Source organism: Symsagittifera roscoffensis, chromosome 1 (assembly GCF_963678635.1).
Source record: "Symsagittifera roscoffensis chromosome 1, txSymRosc1.1, whole genome shotgun sequence".
Classification (NCBI taxonomy): Eukaryota; Metazoa; Xenacoelomorpha; order Acoela; family Convolutidae; genus Symsagittifera; species Symsagittifera roscoffensis.
In genome coordinates, this window is record NC_087062.1 from 96,245,276 (window position 1) to 96,261,498 (window position 16,223).

The 16,223-nt window shown below is 36.4% G+C and overlaps 1 protein-coding gene across 1 annotated transcript; it reads right to left on the reverse strand.

The window, feature by feature from the left end:
* Nucleotides 1-825: 825 nt before the first annotated feature.
* On the reverse strand, nt 826-13,810 carry LOC134857280 (uncharacterized). The gene is made up of 9 exons (XM_063873661.1): nt 13,480-13,810; nt 13,087-13,242; nt 12,232-12,399; nt 11,477-11,628; nt 11,016-11,181; nt 10,651-10,803; nt 1,905-1,927; nt 1,589-1,643; nt 826-1,205 (listed from the first exon to the last, which is right to left on the reverse strand). Exons 1-9 carry the CDS (start codon nt 13,672-13,674, stop codon nt 867-869), a joined length of 1,407 nt encoding a protein of 468 aa, XP_063729731.1. The 5' UTR covers nt 13,675-13,810; the 3' UTR covers nt 826-866.
* Between the last annotated feature and the right edge of the window lie 2,413 nt (nt 13,811-16,223).

Sequence of the window (16,223 nt, forward strand, 5' to 3'; positions counted from 1 at the left end):
ACATTAACTCCATTAGTTTGCTATAACTGAAAAAATTTGAGTAAGAGGACAAATCACATTTACTTTTGCTCAACCTATGAGTTGCTTTAATTTTTGATCTTTTACACTACTTTCGGACAACAAAACGGGAAGTAATAGGTGTTTTTCTTCAATAATTCCAATTAAGGAATTTTGTGATGTTTTACCATTCCGCTGTTTTCTTCAAGACAGTCTGGTGTGCAATTTATGAAACGCAGTGGTCTCATTTCATTGTTTCAACAATTTTCTTCAGTTTTGCCTCAAATTGAGATATACTAAGACAAAAAAGTGACCAAATAAATTTATTGGATTATTTACCTCAAGTAAAGTGCTGCAATATGTTACGCTATTTTTGGACATAATTTTCGGCCTGAAAATCGATCAATTTTGGCTTAATTTATTTGGTAGAACAATACGCAAAAACTACAATTTCAGCTGTGGGGAAAACGAACTTTTCTAAAATTAGGGTCATACTTAGCACAACAAAAATTGACAAGGATATAATCAAAAAGTACAATTTGATTTTTGTAATATGTATTTAAAAGGAAAATTATTTATTCATTTTTTTCACTTAAAACGATTATTATGTCTTTCAGACAACAAAATGGTTTTTTATACCATTTTTAAGAATATATATCCTGTCAAGATTTGTTGATTTAAGAAAGACCATAATTTTTATATAAATTGACCCAAAAAAGCAGCTGTTTTGCTGGCGTATTTTGTTCCTCTAGCCAGTAAGTTTTCTGGTTTCAAAATTAAAGAGCAAAATTTGACAGACAATTCATAAAATCAATGAAACAAACTCAATGAATTGTTTTGTAAATTTTGACCAAATACTAATTTGGATATCAGTTAAACCATCTCCCGAAGAAAGAGTTATTGTTAAGTAAGTTTCCACTCGAGCTTGCTTTTTTCTTCTCGTTTTCTGTAATTTCCTTTGCTGCATATTCCTCATAATTGCCTCTTCTGACCTCAAAGTCAATGTCGGTCAAGGTGTGAACTCTTTTCAATTTACTCGGTAGCGTTCTTGTGTAGTCCTCTTGAGCTCGGCCTTCCAGCTTTTGGAAGGCGGCGATTGATTCTTCAAATGAGGGGAGAGGTCTTTCCACTTGTCCGCCGCCCACTTCTTCAAACAAACTGGAGTTTCCGTCGCTGTCTTCGCCTGCGTATGCTTCGTTCACTTTGCCCTAACAAAAATTCAAAAACATTCAAAAAGAAAATCAGATTTTATTTTTTTTTGGAATTTTAACCATGTTGCAACTAAAAAAATGATAGAAGCAATCTGTTTTTTTGTTTTTTTTAGTAATAAGAGAATAATTGCAAAACATGGCTTGTTTTTAATCCTTTTTACCAGTATAGCATTGATGTTTTTATGACTGAAGTTATATGTCAAGTTGCAATCTACAATATTCGAGCAGAGGATACAATTTAACTCCAGAGGAAAAAGTATGCTCTAAATTTGAGGATAAAACTAAACTCAAGGGAGGAAAAAATTTGGCTCAAAAGAAGATAACTTTAACTCCATTAATTTGCTATAACAGACCCGAAAAAAAATATTTATTCTGTTCACCTGAGGGTTCTGAGATGAGTCCACTGCTCGAAAAAGATCCTGCAATGAAGAGGCTCTGAAAAAAAAATAAAAAAGAAAAGAAATGCACGAAGTTAAATAAAAGAACAAATTCATAAAAATAAATTTTCATCAACACTCATCTAAATAATTTTTCTTGAATTTGTAATTTAAACCTCGTATTGAAGGCAGCAATTTATTAGTTTTTGAAGTGGCTTGAGAAAGAAATGAAAGTAAACCTAGCAATCAAAAGCAGTAGATCCCGTGAAAATGTAAGTATTGTTATAAATATTCAAATCAAAGAAACAAAAATTATTACTTTCTGACGATTGAAGCCTCCTTCTAAAATACAAAAAAAATTATTCGTTATATGAGGAAATATTGTCTAGATCGGTTTATTTCTATTGAAATTTTATTATAAACTTCTTAACTATTTTGTACCAACATACATTAGTGAGTATACAAAACAAAAAAATTGGCATCAAGGGCAAGCGAAGTGTAGTTTTGCAATATTTGCAATCGAGAACGACAAATAATCAAGGGAAATATCTCAGAGCGGAAAAACATTTAATTTTTGGCTGCTTAATCGAGAAATCGACATTGCCGCTCAATTTTCCAAACAACAATAAAAAAGAGTGAGATTCACCTGTTTATGTGCAAACAGCACAGAAGGCGCTGATGAAGTTATTTTTTTTAAATAGAAAAATTCGCCAGCTTCTGTCGTTTTTTGGTACGTGATGAGGTGAGAAGGACTAAGGATTTCTTAGAAAAACATTGAAGAAGTGTGGAAATTCGGATAATTAGTGTTTTTGTATATCAAACTGAATTAGATAAGGACTAAGAGAAATTTTTTCATCAATAATTTTTCCACAATGTCAAGAAAAACTAGTCTGAGTTTTTCGTTGATCAGACTGAATTAGATAAAAACTGAAAAAAAATTAATCAAATGTAATCGCCCTTTCAAAAAAATTAACAGCGAAATTTTACAAAATAAACAAAATGAAGAGAAGAAAATCTTTTTCTTCAATTTTTTACATATTTTTTTAAAAGGAAAAAATTCATCGCCTTATGTGGTCAAAACAATCTGAGCTACTTGCATGTAGAGCAACTTTCCTTGTTTGGACGAAAGTTTCTTTCTAAAATAGAGAACAAACAAAAACACCAAAAAAAAAACATTTTTTTTCAAAATTTTCTTTCAAAATTTTTCTTAGATTCATTAATCAAAACTGTCAAATTTTATAACAAAATCACTTTGAAAAATCACAGCTGATTTGGCTCTACCTCTCTGTACTCGCTATTATTTTCATCAAATAAAGAAAACCAGTTTTTCTCAGCGCTGGAAAACTTTTTGGAATTTTTTAGATATTTATCGAGTCCAAATTGAGAGCAATTGATGCAAAACTTCTTGAAATTACAAGGCGGGCATCAATGACAGTATAGAAACAATTAATGAATAATGATTCTCAGCTCTCAAAATAGCTTAGACATCGAAGAAGCAAAACCTACTATTGCATTGATAAACTACTTAGGTATTATGGCGGTTAGACGTGCCAATTAGAACCAAAACTCTTGAAGTCAAAAAATCTATAACCCTCCTGCAACAAAATACTGAACTTTTTGAAGCATAGAGTATTTACTTAAAGCATTTTCAGGCAAAAACGCCGCTTTTAAAATGGGTAATAACTAAATAGTACAGTAACACCGCGCGAGATAAGAAAAAAGTTACGCTGTAAATTTATTGAGAACGTAGTTGTTTTGGTTTTTTTGCCTCATCTATAGTCCCGGTTTAAAAACACCTGTGTGGTGGTAGTGAGTAGACCACCTAAGATAGAGGACGTTATAACTTATTATTATTAATGTTACAGATCATTTGAATAACAATAATTAAAGACCTGTCAATCACGTTGATTGTTCTAACAACTTGATGGTGCTAAAGACTGAAACTCACTCTGTGTTAACTATTGAGAGATTATAGTTATCTTCTATTCTTTGATCCATACTTACTTATTAAACTTTACTATTAATTCAACTGTATTATTAGTCTAGTTTTCAGATAAGGTTTAGGGAATATCACATGGCGCAGCCAGCAGTTTGTTCTTCTGAAGACAGGACGGAACTCCTAGGTGTCCCTTCGTTCTGGGGTAAACCGTCAGCCGAACCTCCTTATCCTTGGGAGGTGTGGATAGGCCAATTTTTCCTCGCCGTATCACTCAAAGAAAATTGTGACCCGAATATCCTACTTACAGATCCGGCAGAAGTACACGACGACCCCCCACCAAGACCTGAACAGATTCCAAATTCAGAAAAGGCAGAAGAAGCGGACAGTAGAACCGCAAGAAATGAAGCGGCAATCAGGAGAACAAACGAAGCGAACGAAGAACGAAGAAAGAAGGGACCCAAAATAAATCCAAATGTGTATTTTCACGAAGCAGATGCAAGGATTAAGTTAAAGTTATTCTTCGCCTTGGGAAACGAAGGGAAGAAAAGATTCCTTCAACAACATGTACATACCAACCTAAACACAGTAAAATTCAAATTTTTCCATGATGCTTGCGAACAACTATTCAAACGGGAAAAGAACTATGTCATAGAAAGAATGCAAATCTACAACGCATCGCACGGGGACAGGGAAAGACTCGAATCATTTTACCTCCGCCTAGCAGGACAAGCTTCAAAATGTGGATGGACAGAGGAGATAGAGAAAGAAGTCATTCGCGACATCTTTATTGCAAAATTGAGATTCTCTGACATACAACGAGAACTTTGCATTAGACCAGGAGCCACAGTAGATGATACCCTCAAATCGGCATTACTTCAGGAGAAGGGATACGTGACAGCGAGCACTCTCCAAAAGCAGAATCCATCTACAACGAGCAATTCAGCGAACTTCACAAACTCATCTAACCAGTTTCGGGTCAAACAAGAACCACTGATGTCCATCCAGTCGAAAAACAATGTCCAAAACAGAATGAATAGAGCGCTAGGGAAAAGAAATTTCAAACCCAAAAACCAGCAAGACCAGTCGAACACTCAATCTAAAACATGCTATTTCTGTGGAAGAAGATTCACACCCGAACACAAATGTAAATGCCAAGCCAGAGGACCAACATGTAGAAATTGTGGGAAAAAGGGACATTTTGCGAAATGCTGCAACAGTAATCAAGTGGCCAATGTCGAACAACCAGATCCGGACGAAGAAGAGGAATGTAACTTCATAGAATCAGACAGCGAAGAGAACTACTCAGTCCTAAAAATCTCGGAAGCATCACTACAAACGGAAACAGTCAAGAATCTAGAAGTAATCAACTCCGCAACGGAGAAAACTAGGTGTCTAAGAACAACGCTAAAAACAAGAGGCTCTTTATTTAGCGCCACCGTCGACACTGGAAGCCCAGCATCATTCATAAACAAACGTACAGCTGAAACTCTATTACAGAAAGACCCCAACGCAAAGATCATATCACTAGATAAGAATCCGTTATCCACAACATAAGTAGAAAACAAACACAAACCGATAAAACTCTTCGGAATACTAGAAATTGACTTTTACTCAAATGGATGGAGACTACCAGGAGCAAAATTCTTAATTTCCGAGAATAGAACCAGATGTTTATTGGGCTTAGACATCCAACTAGACCTGGGAATAGTAACAACTCAACTAAAACCACCCAAAAATTCAATAAACGCAATTTCAGAAGAGCAAGAAAATGAATCAGTCGAATCGACCTTTTGGAGGAACAAATTCACTAAGAAATAAAATGACGTATTCCATAGATTGGGACGCTCAAAGAACCACAAGGTATTCACGTCATTTAAATCACCATTGATCCCAATTCAGGAAAAGGGCAGAAGAGTGCCAATCCATATTCAAACCAAAGTGGGAGCGGAAATTAAAAAACTCATAAAAGAAGGCCACAAAGTAAAACTTGATAAATGCACAAGTGATCACTTCGTAGCTCCAGTAGTCATAACAGCAAAAAAGGACGTCACGGTGAAACTAGCAATGGACGCAAAACCAATGAACTCACAGATCTTCAAAAATAAATTTCAGATGCCAAATTTATTAGAACTACTCGACTCAGCAGCCCAAATAATTACAACCAAGACAGAGGGCACAGTCTGGTTTACGTCATTAGACCTAAAGTACGCATTCAGTCAACTCCCATTAGACGAATCTGTGAGCAAACACTGTAACTTCAGCATCGTATGCGGGGAATTTATTGGAACGTACAGATTCAAAACCGGTTTTTATGGACTAACAGACATGCCAAAGGAATTCCGGAAGGCAATGGAAAACACAATCCAAGGAATTCAAGGAATCTTCTGTTTCTTAGATGACATACTAATAGTATCAAAAGGTTCAGTCACAGAACACAATGAAATAGTTGACAAAGTCCTGTCAAGGTTAGACAAAGAAGGATTTGCGCTAAAACTCAGCAAATGCAAATTTTCAAAAACAAAATTAATCTGGCTGGGATTCCAGATAGATGAGACAGGAGTGAGACCAAAACACTCGAAGATAGAAGCAGTAATGGCCTTACAACCGCCAAAATCTTTGAAACAACTGAGATCATTCATGGGTAGTTTAAATCACATGTCCAGATTCATACCCAATCTCCAAAAACACACCGAACCATTACGCCTATCATTGAAGGCGGATAACAAAGAAATTCATTTGGAGTGAAGAAGCAAACAACGCATTTAAGAAAACACTGGAACTAATCGCCAACATAACAAAACTGCACCATTACGATGCCACCAAACAATGTAGGATCAAATATGACGCCAGTCACAAAGGATTGGGGGCTGCATTGGAGCAAGAACTGGAACCGGGCAAATGGGTACCAATCGCATTCACATCAAGATTTTTGAATGCAGCTGAACAAAAGTACAGCACTAATGAGCTCGAACTACTAGCGGTGGTATGGTCATGTGAATTCTTCAAAAACTAGTTATTGGGAAACTAATTCCAAATATTATCCGACCACAAGGCCATAGTCACAGCATTAACAGAAAACCGGGGCAACAAAACATATCAATCCAGACTGACAAGATGGGCAGACAGAATGCTACCATTCGAATATACAATTTCTCACATCACAGGAGCTAAAATAGGAATGGCAGATTACTTATCAAGAAGCCCTAAATTTGAGGCACCACCTTCATCAAAATACGACGAACAGTTTGTAGTCAAAGCCATCGAAAACTTTGATGAGGCATGTAGGGTGATTAACAATCCAGCGCCGACCAAAAAAATTGAAAAAATCCAATTAGTCAAGGCCCACCTAGAGGAAAACAGGATAATTCCGAAGAGATTTACACTAATTGGGAGGGAGAACGGAGGAGAACACCCAATTTCCGAAGCACCGCAAGGGGGCGTCGATATCTCGTACGAAGAATTTATCCAATCAGATCCTCGATACAGAACCGCAAAAAGTAACAAAACATCCGATACGGAAGGAACAAGTATCAACCAATCAGGATCAGATATGCAAATGTTCACACATCTGCAAGAGGGCGCATCGTCATGCGGAACTGACACTATCCAATCAGATCAATGTATGAAAATTCACATCCCTCAAATACAGATCGGAATTTATGCGGCAAAAACAACAACCAATCAAAACAAGATATGCAAATGCACAACTCACCACGAGAGGGCGGAAAGCCATGCGGTGAAAATTGTAACGAATCAGATTCGTCAAATTTTAATTTATTCACAACTACGCCATATCTAACCAGTTCACCACGAGAGGGCGTCGTAACAAAATCCAACCAATCAGGAGTTATATTCAGCCAAAAATATACAAATTTCATTGTTCCCGACCTTAAACTTAAACATCAACAGCTCAAATAAATTCATAATCAACTCAACAAAACAAAATTTTCAGAGGAAAAAGAGTAAATTCATCCTGCCATCCATAAAACAGACGATAAACCCGATTGAGGAAAGAAATAGAGCAGAAACAAGACAGACAGTGGAGATGATAACCGAGAGCAGGAAAAGGAAAAGGATCAATATCGTAAACAAGAACAAGATGCACTACGCTCGAATGCTGGCAAACTTCAGAACGAACAGAATGAAAAAGACAATGAGGGTCAACATGATAGCAGATAAAGTTGGAAAGAAGAAAGAACAAGAAGCTCCAGTGAACACAAACAAGAAATCATTCACCACAGGCCTCCATAACATACTCGATGCGGATCTACTGGGGGAACTCACGACGGAAGACAGCCAGTTAGGCCAACTAAGGAAACACATCCTAGCGAAGGATAGAGAAGGATTCTTGAGATTGGGCAGCTACATGGCAAACTTTTAGGACGACGCCTCAGTAATCAACGACTGCATCATTATTGACAATAGAGTGGCAATACCAACTTGTCTGGGGAAAACAGTAATGGCCCGATTGCACAGAACACACCCAGGACAAGAGGCAATGGTGGACGCGGCACAAAATCTGTGGTGGCCGAAAATGCATAGGGAGATCATTGATTTATGCCAAACCTGCAGATCATGTTCAGCGTATGGTAAGAACCTTAAAACGTCTAAAACATTCAATTCGGCAGAACCCTTACCAGAATTATCAGAGGTGAACCAGGAATTACAAATAGACCTTGCTGGCCCAATGTTCGATTCTAAGGGAAAGAAACTATTCATAATAGTCGCTATTGATCGATTTTCGAAATACCTTTCTGCCATGATCACCAGGAATTCGGGCAGCGAAAAAATACTCAAACTCTTAAAAAACTACATACACCAACATACCATACCAAAGAATTTAAGGACAGATCAAAATTCGGGATTAAAAAATGCGAAATTAGCAGAATTTTGTAAATCGAAGGGAATAAATCAAATCTTTTGCCCAGTAGGAGACCACCGGGGGTGTGGATTAGTAGAAAGATGTATTCAAACCATAAAAAGAAAACTAGGCACAAGGCAATTGGACCCAAATTTTGAGGATATACAAACAGCAGTCAAGTCAATTTTAGAAGATATTCGAATATCACGTCACAGCATCCTTAACAAGTCACCTTTTGAACTTCATTTCGGACGGAAACCGAATCTGGAATGGTCTAGTTTCAGGGATAAACTAAAATGTTCATTAAATCTAGATCAACAGAGACTGGAGAGATTACTATTGAAGCCGGAGGAGATGCGAGAATCGGCGGACTCAAGGACTAGATTAAAGGTGGTGAAGAAAGGGATGGCAAGCAGAGACGTGTCACCAAAAATGAAGAGGACTGGAGAAGAGCCAGAGAGTTTCAGGGCATTAGAAAATCTGGCAAAGGCAGCATCGGACTGGAAGTTGCACAGGAGACATCTTTCACACAAAGAGGGATCTGAGGCATTGAGAAAGCTGACTGAAAGAAACCCATTATTAGCAGCAAGCCTCAGAAGCGACTTGAATCAAGGAACTCTAAGATTTAGAGTAGAACCGGAGGTGCCAGAGCACAGGACGAAAACAAGTAATCTAGAATTCGATCTTATTCACTATCCGGAGAAAGTAGTGGTATACCGGAAAATTTCAGGCAGGAAATCGGGACGTCCTTTATTCAAGCGGTTTAATGGGAAAATTGTTAAAGTCACTAAGAATACTTACATTACCAATAATGGGAAAGTAATTAGAAAAAACCACATATCACTTAAACCGAAATTCAAGTCAGCATATTGTTCAGGTTTAGGAAAGAAGACACCAGCCGCAAGCACGCCGAGGAAACCATTACATCAGTGCAGCTCAAGTGGACCAAACAGACCGGTTCATATCCTGCCGAGACCAGACGTCTCACCGGTTTCAACGTCAACAGAAAATTCAGACACAGAAAATATGACATTTGACAGGCCATTCGAGAAACTGGATAGACTACATGCGAAGACAATGAAACTATATTCCACGCTGACGAAAGCAGCGAGAAAGAATCCGCCAACGTTAGCTTCCAGATATGTAGCATCGCCAAATGTACTTAAAGAAGTACCGAGTGGAGGAGTAGTAGACCTAACCATGTCATCAAGGAGCTCCCCAGAACACGAGGTGCAAGCAGTACCACCAGCAGAAAATAGATTAGAGGCACAGTCGACAGAAGAATGTCCAATCTCTATAATACCAGCCGGAACAAAAGAAATGCAAATTGAGAATCAATCGAAAGAAAGCATAAACTGTCCAATTCCCTCAGTACCGACAACAGAGAAGGAGAAGACGCAAGACAACATGGAGGGGACTCAGAGTAAGACGGCAACAGAGAAGTCAAATACTTCACAGAACGAGTAAGAAAAATTAGACGGGAAGATGGGAATAACATCAGAAACGACGGAAAAGGAATCGGAGGAAGACAAATCAGCAGATAGAAGGAAACCAGAGAAGAAAAAGGAGAAAAGAAACGGAGAAGGCAATAACGATTCACAGGTGTCGAACAACTCAAGGTCGTCGGGCAGAAGCAAGCGGCAGACACAATTCTTTGGAAGCCCACTAAAACATTCGGTCAAAAACGTAGAAGAGAAACAAGGGTCACAAACTATTCCAATTTCGCCAGGGGAAATTCCGTAATCATCGGAAGATACAACGTCACCATCACCGAGAAGGAAACTTAGGAGACCAACATTCTTGACTAGTAAAATGGAACTACAAGAAAAGAAAATTTAATCCCAAAAACTTTTAAGCTCATTGACTGAATTTTGTTTATTGTGATCTTATAAGAGAATTTCAAACGTTGTTGAAATTTTCTAGAGGGGGAAATGTGGTGGTAGTGAGTAGACCACCTAAGATAGAGGACGTTATAACTTATTATTATTAATGTTACAGATCATTTGAATAACACTAATTAAAGAGCTGTCAATCACGTTGATTGTTCTAACAACTTGATGGTGCTAAAGACTGAAACTCACTCTGTGTTAACTATTGAGAGATTATAGTTATCTTCTATTCTTTGATCCATACTGACTTATTAAACTTTACTATTAATTCAACTGTATTATTAGTCTAGTTTTCAGATAAGATTTAGGGATTATCACAACCTGCTAATTGCAAGTGTAGAAATTAAGCTAAAAATGATCGGCTAAATTAAATCACCGGAGGCTTGATTTGTTCGAGAGGTGCCAGGACAGCCTCGTGCACCAAGCTTTTCTCATACAGAGTCAGGTTGGCTCCTCGGGGAAAAGTTCCAGTCCTCTGGAAGTCCAGTTTTCGATTTGAGTAGCCCGAGATTATGCCCGAATTAGCATTCTGAAAAAAAACATCCTTCCTACCGTTTCAAACTTTAAACATACTTTTACCTATGAAACTATATTTTATAGTCACTTATTTTTGATGTAGCAAAAAAAGGTTTCAAAGGTTATAATACTTAATTTGCAGCGCTGTAATAGCTTATAAGTTATAATAACAAGTTCTCAACCTAAAAATACTGAGACTCAAAATTAAATCTTTTCTTGTAAAACCTTAAGTGGAGCTTCGTCTTCTTCGAAATAGAGAGAGATAGATTGTGACATGGTATCAATCTCATCGCCATCGTCCTTATTGAAGCCACTCTCGGTCAGTGGACCATTATGAGAACTTGTTTCGGTCACAGGCATGAATTTGAACTCAGTGGGTACATACAAATCCCTATGAACAATATAGTAAAATCACTGAATTGATGATCGACTATAAAAACTGAGCAGAAAAGGTCCTCAAATTAAATACAATCCCTTTATATGGTGGCTTCTGCACAGATTAGGTGTCATTTAGTAACATAAGTATCAAGTTTTTGAAAATGAAAAGCTACCAAGTTTGCGGGTATAATTTTGAGTCGTTGTAGATGAAATGTGTTTAATCTGCAACGGTTATAAATCATATCAAAATGGTCAAAAGTGGCACTTTTAGGTGTTTTAAATCTATTTTACAAATATGAAGAACTCACTGGCTGTTTACGAGTGGCCTGCGAGATACTGAGGACATGAGGGAGTCGTGGCCTCCAGTGATCACACTATGGTCGTCATGGTTCTGTCTGTGTCTCACTCGACCAGTTTCCAGATCCACCATCAGGGCCGAGTTATCGAAAGTCGAGGCAGGCTAAAGAAGAACAAAACAAACAAAAACGTATCGTACAGTCACTATAGCTTTAATCTATTTTTTGAAAAAATTTAAAAAATGGTTTATGTACTTTTAGTAACATTGGTTTTGCATGCATTCGTGCAATAATCCAAAGTTTTTGTTGCCTTATTGAAAACATAAGTCAGCAACCTCCACCGCATCATACCAGAACAGCAAAAAATTTCAAAAAATTATTGTTCTGAATGGAAAACTTAGCATATTTTTGCATATTGATGCAAATTTTGCAAAGATTTTGCAAACTGAATGCATATTTTGCAAGGATCTGGCCAGACAAAAACAGGAATCATGAAATTTCTTCCAACAAGATTTGTTGCCAGATTTGCATTCCGAGAACACTGGCTTAAATCCAAGGGGACCGGAAAATTTCTATAAGCATGCTCAGTACACGCAGCAAGCGTCTGGGACTATGTTCAGACTTTGTGCAAGGCTTAGATCGTTTTTGAAATTTGGGTCGACGACTGGCAATTCTTACGTCTTTGAAAGTCTCAAAAAAACCGCGATCTCTGGTGTATCATAAAAATAGTGATTTGAAGTTTTAAATACAATTTTTAGTTCTCTCACCGTAACTTTTGGTTTCTTATCATGGCAGCACATCAAACAGCATAACACGATGCCGAGCAGAATGGAAAGAGCGCAAACAGCCGTCGTTATAACAGTGGCCCATCGCCAAAACTGCACTTCGTCCGATCTGTCGTCGAAGCTGAAGTCAGCCAATGAGACATCCTGGATCTGCAGATAATTATAGTTATTATATTTTTTACCAGTGCTCATTTTTCTCATCAGACTTTAAAACTTATGCACTATCTATGAGCCGCATTTTCAATGACTTTCAACTAGAAAATTGAATAACTAAAAACAAAGAAAGAAAGAAATAATTTCTCCAAAATAGTAATAAGGTATTTTAACTAGCATTTATGGTCTATATGAACCAAACAAAAATCTGGGTTGCTCTCCGAATCTAGAATTTTCTGAAAACTTTGACAATGTTTCTTTCTTCTTCGTCGGCCAAATTGATTTCCGAGCTTTCACAAATCACAAAAAAGCCTCTTTTTGTCTAAGTTTTGGGCCCCGCAAACAATTTTTTGAAAAAACAGATCTATTTTTGGGCACGTTTGAAGGTTTTTGGCTGAAAATTGCGTTTTTTTTTGGCGGGCGATTCCCATCAAAATTAGGTTGTATTGGCGTCAAAAGCGCCTTTAGAACAATTTTAGGGTCGGTCGGCCGGAAATGGATGTCTTAAATCCGCGTCAGAAAGGAGGTGAGCCTTTGGATAGTCAGGGGTCAAAATTACCCCTAAATCCGCTACTGACATGAACCATGGAGGTCACCTTGGTTTGCCAATTTGAATGACGAACTGTTTGGCATTTTTCCAATGCAAAAGTTTAAAAAAAAGTAGATCAAAAAAATAGAATCAACCTGGTTGCCCGTGATTTGTGATAAGTTTTTTTCATGTCCTTGGAATAGCTTGAGCACTACTTGTCCATCTAAGCGACTCCCCAGAGAATCCTCAAAGAGAGCCATGACATCGAATGATTCGTGACTTCTGTATGTTGCCCTTTGCATTTTCACAACCTATTAATGACACAACGTTTCTTGAACTAAAGTCATGCAATTTGAAGCTTGTGTTGGATTTTTTAGTTTTTGAAAATTACTGAATATGCAAATTTACGTACAAATTTGGTATAACTTTTATAGGGTATTCTTAAATGTGTCAATGATTGTTTATTTTGGATGCTTTTGGTCATTCAATTTTAAAACCAGCATCGAGATCTAAGACAAGGCGACGAACAATTATCGACTTCAACTTACTGTACAACTGGAAGCAGATGTCTGCTGCGAAGCATCGGTTCCAACGTCGACTTGCTGCTTGTGATTCAACTCGGAAACCAGCGCCTCTTGGAAGTCATTTAGGTTCGGTTCCAGAGTAAAATCGGTCAGGTTCGCAATCACGATAAGAAAATGAACAGCGTATGGTTCCAACGAGTTAATTAAAAGCGGAACCATTTTGACACAACGGCGCCACAAAATAATAGAAAATAAACTATGTCAAAACATGGTCACCTAAAAAGTATTGTTGTTTTGTTTTGTTTTTAACAATAAAATTATTAATGTGTTTATATAAGTGATACGACAGGGTGTAACAGATGTTGGCGTTATCAAAGTATTGGACTCATAAAAACGTATTGTTGGAATGTTTGTACAATAAACAGTTTTGAAATAAACCATATCGTTTTTGGTGGACTTCAAAGAAAGCTAAATAAAGAACAAAAAAATAATTTTGAAGGCCGGCCCAGCCTTCAAAAAATGTCAGCGGAAAATTGCAAAATTAAGGAATGGACTTCAGATTTAGAAAAACTTCTGCGCTCTGACAAAACTGAAGAAGCTGATAAAGAACTATAGTTATAAAGAACTACACAAGAAGCTGTACAGAACTATTGCTGTTTCATAGCAACCTTTGAAACACAGAGGCGAAAATGAATACGACTCCTAGATAAAAAATTCTGATATGCTTACTTGTTGATATTTTTCTCTACAGAGAGGATATTCGTCAATAGGTGCCCGAGAGGGGATACAGTTAAAGAGATCCCAAAAATCATTAGCAATGGTTCATGAAAGGAGGCTGTCAATTTTTTAAGAAAATCAAATGCAGTAAAAAGTAGAAATTTGTCAAAATTATTACATATTCAAACAAAGTGTAAAGTATTGAAGTGCGTATTTATTGGCCATAGACCGTAACCGTAAATCTGTAACAAATCTAGTTCTGATGGCACATTCAAAAGGAACGTTTTAAAACAAGCCGAAAAACACTGAAGCACATTCTTCAAAGCAAAAATGTTTTATAGAATTTTTTTCTAAAAAAAAACCTTTTTTAAGCTAAAAATTTACAAAGAAAAAAATCTATGCGCTAATAGAAAACTTCTATCAAATATCTGACGACAGTACTGCATCATTGAGTTATCAAAATTTTAACATTCATTTCTCGACAACAATAAATCGAAAAGACTGGAAGCAAAGTGGTAAAAAAGGGGAAAAGTCAGAAGATGAACTTACTAGGAATGGTAAGAATGGAGTGCTATGAGGTATAATACAACAGATGGACCTGTATTTGCAATACTTTAAAAAAATATATTTCGAATTAAAATTCAAGTTAAAATAGTATAAAAAATGATATTTTGAAAAACAATCAATCTGGCAGAAGAGTGTACTAAAAACAATTATCTTAGTACAATTTATTAGAAATAAGATGAATATATTATCCTGTATCGAACAAATACTTTGTTTCTGGCAAAAATTACTTACCTTTTAATCTAAATTTTTGACCGCAAGTTCTTAAATAAATTTTTGACCATAAGTTCGGAATAGAGACGGATTTTTTAAAATATTCGTCACTATTCTTATTTAGTTTATGATTAGACTATTGCTAGCGAGAAAACAGTCTCCTGGTAAAATTTGAGGCCCCGATGTCACATATCTTAGACAAGAGCGTCAAGCACAACGTTTATTTCGTTTCTTAGAAGTGAATTTATTTAGGTTTTTGTCCCGACCATTTAAAATTGGTAGAAACATTGTATTTGGATGTGTTTTCTTTTTTTTTGTTTTCGACGCAAAATCGGTTACCACAAATAACTACCAGCATACAATATGGGTTGAATGATATATCATAATAAAGCTCTTTCAATCGTGACTCCAGCGAAATTTAAAAAGTTTCCCAAGGTCGAGAAAAACAGTGGCTTGAAAAATTTGAATTTTAGTCCAATTTCAAGCGAGTAACGCACATTATAAAGAAATTTTACTTTCTTTAGACTAAAAAATTGAAAACACTTGCCTTTGTTATACAGAAAACTCATTAAGCGCTTAATTGTCAAAAAAAATGTTTTAAATAAATTTCATTTTTTTTATTTTTGTTTTTTGAATACAAATAATTAAACTGACGCCTATTTTACTAATTTTCTACGTCATCGCAACTTTTTCACACCCCACGACGCACTAAAAACGTTACTCATTTAATGAAGCGTATAAAAACATTGTTTTTTTATTTTCTTATGAATATGGTCGGAACATTTATTGCTACCCCCACAGCAACCGTATGTTTTTTTTAATTCATAATGTTAGATGAGAAACAATTCGTTTTGTACAGAAAACACAAAAAGTTAGATAAGATTAAAGTATAAAACTTGTACCCTGTTTACATGCTTTTGTTGGTTATGGGGAAGCATATTTCTCAAATTGGGTACATGCATCTGGATCACATTCCAGGAAATCTGGGATTATCTGACTTTGGCATTCATGAAAAAAAACATCACATTTTATCGACATTAATTCTTGAAGAGAAGAAACGCGTTGAAAAATGTTTAGAACACGTTTGGGAAGAAAAATCTGAGATGGCAAAAATTGCGATGTCTCCAGCAGGGAAGATGAAAGGATTCGAGACATTTTTGTGAACAACATCAGAAACTACAAAAAATTTTTTTGTAAAACTAAGCTTTCGCCCCTCTAGATTCACCCAATGAAATTTCAATTGAACGGAAAAAATTTGTGAACCATTTGAAGAT